This window comes from Teleopsis dalmanni, chromosome 1, assembly GCF_002237135.1.
Source record: "Teleopsis dalmanni isolate 2A chromosome 1, ASM223713v2, whole genome shotgun sequence".
In the NCBI taxonomy this organism is placed as follows: Eukaryota; Metazoa; Arthropoda; class Insecta; order Diptera; family Diopsidae; genus Teleopsis; species Teleopsis dalmanni.
Window position 1 is genome coordinate 182,190,374 of NC_051846.1, and position 5,840 is coordinate 182,196,213.

Below are 5,840 nucleotides of genomic sequence, written 5' to 3' on the forward strand. Positions count from 1 at the left end.
TCTCAATTTAATTTTTTTATTTCATTCATTATGAAATGAAATTTATTTTATATTATGTGATGTGATATAGAATACCGAATTTACCTAAGCAAATTCTTGGACCATCTCCATAAGGCATAAAAATACCTCTCTTTGTTAGTTCAATATGTTCAGCATTACCAAAACGTTCTGGATTGTAGGTATATGGTTCCGAAAAGAATTCTTCATCATGATGATAGGAATAAATCGGTATTGTCATTACCATACCTGGTTGAATATTTACACTCCTCTTATTATCAAATTCAAGTACGGTTTCTGTAGTACAAATGCGGGAATATACAGGTATGGGCGTTATAATACGTATAGTTTCTGTTAGAATACATAAAGAAGAGTTTTCATATCAGATGAAATATGTATTAATTATAAATAAAATTTTTCACTATACCTTGCAGACATTGTTCTAGATATGGTAAATTAAGTAAAGTATCAAAATTAATGAAACCATCTTCAGCCAAATTGTCATTAATTTCCGACCTCAACTTTTCTTGTACCTCGGGATGTTTCGCCAACTTTTAGAAAAAAAATTAGATGGCGAATAATAAATAGTTTAAGGTTTTTATTTACATAAAACAGGCAATGATGTAGTACAGTCCCTGTGGTTTCATAACCATCTAGCATACCCGTCATTATATGTCCGACCACATCATCGTGTGATAATTGTTTTTTCTCCTTTAATTGCAGGACATAACTTAAGAAATCCGCACGTTCTGTATTTTTATCCTTTGCACGCATTTCGATAGCAACTTTTGTAAGTTGAGAAAAAAATTTATCTGTCTTTTCCGGAAAAACTCTTATATTGAAGAATCTTTTAATAAAGGGCGCAAAAGAAAAAGCGTAGTACAGTATAGTGGCATAGACAACTTGATTTATCATATCTTTTAACATTGTTAACATAGTTTTTCCACCTTCTGAATTTGTAAAAGATCCTGCATCGATACCCCAAAGGAAGTCACTCATAACATTCGATGTAAAGCGATAGCTTAACTGAATAATGAAATGTGAGGAAGGTAGATAATATATATAGTATCTTTGCAATAGTTTCAACTTACATCTTTTGTTTCTATAACTGCATTATCATTTTTAATATTATCCTCAATGTATTTAGTCATTTTAAGCAAAGTCGATTTCCAAATTGGATATGCCTGATTTAACTGCGAAGATAGAAATGGGATAGTCGATGTTACCACAAAGGAATGAATTATTAAAAAAAACATATTTCATATGTTGATGGGAAACGGATGGATATTTGAATGATGGATATTTGAATACTTTTTAAGAATTTTTCATACCTTACTTAATGTCACACCTCCAACATTCTCAGCACGTTTTTCTTTCCAAGCATTACCATTCTGGAAAAATGGAATTCGTTCTGCTACCTTATCAGCTTTTTTGTTTGTAATCTGTATGTATGAAAGTATGTAAATATAATATAAAATACTTAGAATTTGGAGTTTAAAATTATAATTAAAATCAATAACTAAATCCGCAAATTGCTAATGGTGGCTGCCTAAATACAGTATCTGGAATAACTACAAGGTCAACCAAAAAAATTAATTAAATAAAAAAATTAGTTTTCATCATTAAATTTTCTCACTATTAACCCGGATTCACATCACTCTAATAGCGCGGGACATAACATTTCGCTTGATCTTGTAGTTTTAAGTACCACCAGGGTGTGTTCTAAAAACAAATTCTAGAATTGCAGCACAAAAGATCTCACCAAGTCTTGTGGTGCTAAGTACCACTAAGGTATGTTCTTAAAACAAGTTCTAGAATTACAGCGCATAAGATCTCACCAAGTTTTGCGGTTTTCAATACTACAAAGGTGTGTTCTAATAACAAGTTCTTCAGTTACAGTACATAAGATCTCACCAAGTTTTGCGCTTTTAAATACAGCTAAGGTATGTTCTGAAAATAAGTTCTAAAATTACAGGATATAGGACCGCATTAAATTTTGTGTTTTTAAAATGTATTATAAAAACAAGTTTAAAATATCTTTAGGAAATGTTTATTGGCGTTGTTCTAGTCATAAAGTTTCAAGCACTTCTTAATTTGAAAAAATATCAGCTATAAAATCTACATAGAATTATAAATCTATGTAGTAAAGCTATACCTACCTATTTACAAACAAACATGTTAATTCAATTGGAATGCACTAAAAATTGATATATATATATATAAGTGTTTGTATTAGTCACTTTTGAGACATTGATGATTTTTGTGATGAGTTCTTTCAAACACTTTACAAGTGGGTAAATATTGAAAACACTACCAATAATCTTTCCTCTTTTTTTCTGTTCTACGGATTAATATTTTGTTCTATGTTCAGTAAGTTGAAAAAATACTAACTATACATATACTATATATATATACACATATATATGGCCACAAATGTACTTTTTTAACATTTATATAATTATAATAGCTATTTTACAATAAAACTCACCCATCTACTTGCGGTGTTATCCCGAAATTTACTAAAATCCGTTACCATCACTTTATGCGCTAATGCCGGATCCAACAATAAAATTTCTGGATTCCGAAATGCAAATATTCCAACAGCTCGATATTTGGTTTTATACTCACTGATATAGGAATCATTAAATAAAATTGGTTAAATAATTTATATGCTCACTAATAAATATCATCGTAATCGAATATGAAATGTTGCTTCAGTTTAACCATTTTCGGAATATTGCCGTATATCAAGTGTGGCTTCGGTCCAGGTAACCCTAGTTTTTTCCATTTATCATATTGGTATGTTAATAATTTATAAACCAAGCCAATAATTGATATTAGAAGTACAAAGGTAATGAATATTGCATCAGCCATACTAACTTCTTCTCGCTACGATAATTAAAATAATAATAAAAATTTGTTTTTTAAAATTCGATAAAAACACCCAAAATTATTCTAATTTTTGGTTTATTGATTATATTTTTCTCTTAAATTTTGGGCACTGATAAGATACTCTATATTTATTTCTGTTAATTCTTAATGAGTAAATAATTTTTTTATTTTAATTTTAATTTAACATTAATCTTTTTCAACATATAATTTTGTGTGTTATGTACACTTATATTTTCAGAGAGTATTAGAATTTAATCTTTTTTTTTTAAGAATGATTAAAAATTCTCTCAAATTATTCTGAAGCTCTTTAAATAAATTTGAAAGATAAGACCTGCCACCCATAGTCTTATTTACATTTATTGCTCATAAGTTGATAACATATTTTAGATAAGATAAATCGATTATATCGAACTATTAAATTGTTTATGCTTGATACTAAATACTGATTGCTCTGCAATTATCGAAATTAATTATATTAAGTTAAAACTACCAACTAAACTTTTGTTTTCACATAGGTATGTGATTTATGTTATGTCATGTTACATTTTATGTTAAGTTATGCTATGTTATGTTATAATATATGTTATGCTATATCTTATGTTAATCTTATGTATATGGTTTTTATATAATTTGACTATATAGAAAATATAATTTATATAAAAATGTATAACGTATAAATAAGTTTGCTCCTCCTTAAGGGTTAATGCTGATTATGTCCTTTAATTTGTTTTGAGTACTGATTTATAGAATATGATCGATTTGATTTATTATACAAATTGTTAAGTATTAGTTGGTCAATTTAGGTAAACCCAAAACATTTTATCGCGCATGGCCAATCGATTTTGTTAAAAGTCTCCTTTTAAATCTCAATCTTGATAGTTATTAGCATATCCACGGAAAGTGTGTACCACGAAAAGTGTGTCTCTTCGCTTGCTTTGGTTTCCGGCAATGTTCATTCTAACATCCTTCTGCTACGACTGACATTCAAATCAATATTTTTAAATAGCTTTAAACAAAGTCAATAAAAGATTTTTAACATGGACTATGGATCCTTTTCAATAAATATATATCATGAAAAAACTGGTAATAAACTTTCATATTAATATTACTTACTTACCTAATTAAATAACTATATCAATCTGTTATAAGATTTCGGCCTGACGTAGTACTTTCTCCAGGCGCCTATGCTGCATGTGCACTTTCTCTCTTGTAGTAATTTTTTTGATCGTTCTCTGATTGTGTCTATGTTTCTATGTCGCACAAAAGTGACATAAAGAGCGCAAGCTTGTCTGTTTAGAGAGAGCTCTACATCCTAGTTGTCCATTAAGTAGTTGATAATGGATGCAACTACAGATTCCCCCTAAAAAATTTGCAAACATAAATATTAATTAAGAATCATAGTTTTTAATATAATAATAGTAAGCCAATAAAAGTAAATAAATTATAAATGACTTTATGAATATAAAATATTACAATTTACTAGAATTTCTGATTAAAGTCATTAACTAATGAAATTGAAATACTTTTTCTATAATCCCATACCACCAATCTTATGAATATAGTTCATTATAAGTTTTTTCATTAAACCAACTTTACTCATTAAAAGGAACAACTGAGCTCAATCCGCTTACGCACTTGCCAATATCTTCAGCACCGCATATGTCTCGCCCATCGACTTATAATTTTATATGTAATTTGTTACATTTTAATGAGAAAAAATTAATTAAAGAAATTGACTGCATTTACTGAACCATAAAATTGCAAACATTTAGTGCTGCACCATTGCACTACTGCCCTTGTACAGTCGTCCCCCTCATGCTTTTACCCACTTACCAATGCAATTTTCAGGGTTTTGTGTGTGTGAGTGTGCATTGCCGCTGCTGCCAACAAATACAATAAACTAGCTACTTGACCATTTAAACATGTGTTCGCCGCGTCCTTCAACTTGTTTACTGCTTTTCTTTAACTTCTACTACATTTCTTCACCTCTCCTTTCTTCTCCTCTCCTTCCTTGTTGGGAAGTGTCACTAAGCAAAATAAGAAGTTTACAAGCGCAAATAAAGAAATAAATTACATTGCACACTGTGGGGTTGCTGTGTGGGTGAGTAATTCCTTGTGAATGCGTATGTGTGTTTTTGTTTTATTTTTTTTGTTTTTGTTTTTGTTTTCGAGTGCACTTTCAATTTAGCAATGCGTTCAAGCATAAAAACCAGATTGCAACACAATTACGCAAAGTGCCATTCAACATGCTGGCTTTAAAGTGAATTACAATAACAAAATGTAGTGCAACGTTTTGCAGATATAATCAAACATTATCGGAAGTGCTTATGATTGTTTTGCTTTTTAATATCTTTTATTTATTCTTTTTATTTTCCTCTTGTTTACTTTAATTTTCTGCTTGTATTAGTTTCTCTTGGTATTTTCAATAATTCTTGAATTGAATGTTGCACTACATACTAAAGTAGGTCTTGATGGTAATGTCTATACAGAATGAATGTTACTGACGTAGTCAGTTGTGGTGAATTTGAAAATTCACCATAGCTAAAACTCAAAGAAGAGCTTTAAATGATACACTTTTTATATTTATAATATGAATACAAGTGAATGATTTATGAATATGAACTAGAAGTAAATGTGTTTCAAATAATAATAAATTTATTATTATTTATTTTATTAAAATTTTGTATAAGGGATGGGTGTTTCAGATGGGTGCAATTTTACGAAATTTTTTAAACCTTAGTATTATAGTGTAAATATATGGTATACCAAATATTATTTTTCACCAATTATAGTTTCTAAGATTATCGAAAAAAATTGAAAAGTTATCCATTTTTGGCTCAAAATCTGGAGAGGTTCCAATAAGTAATCTATATTTGCGGAAAACTTGATATTAAAATCTCTACTGGTTCAGAAAGCACCGAAATTGAATCGTGTGATTTTAATTTTCCCAA

The 5,840-nt window shown here is 29.1% G+C and overlaps 1 protein-coding gene across 1 annotated transcript; it reads right to left on the reverse strand.

Annotated features, from left to right (window-relative positions):
* Positions 1–52: 52 nt before the first annotated feature.
* On the reverse strand, positions 53–2,856 carry LOC119666851 (probable cytochrome P450 309a2). The gene is made up of 7 exons (XM_038076131.1): positions 2,675–2,856; positions 2,486–2,624; positions 1,329–1,439; positions 1,089–1,190; positions 604–1,023; positions 425–548; positions 53–348 (listed from the first exon to the last, which is right to left on the reverse strand). The coding sequence occupies exons 1-7, from the start codon at positions 2,722–2,724 to the stop codon at positions 53–55; spliced, it is 1,242 nt and encodes a 413-aa protein (XP_037932059.1). The 5' UTR covers positions 2,725–2,856.
* Positions 2,857–5,840: the final 2,984 nt, after the last annotated feature.

Coding starts and splice junctions, on each gene's coding strand:
- LOC119666851 (XM_038076131.1), bottom strand. CDS start 2,724: ATGGTTAAACTGAAGCAACATTTCATATTCGATTACGATGATATTTAT. Junction 2,625..2,674: donor GATTACGATGATATTTATTA/GTGAGCATATAA, acceptor TTCCTATATCAG/TGAGTATAAAACCAAATATC. Junction 349..424: donor TCTAGAACAATGTCTGCAAG/GTATAGTGAAAA, acceptor GTATTCTAACAG/AAACTATACGTATTATAACG.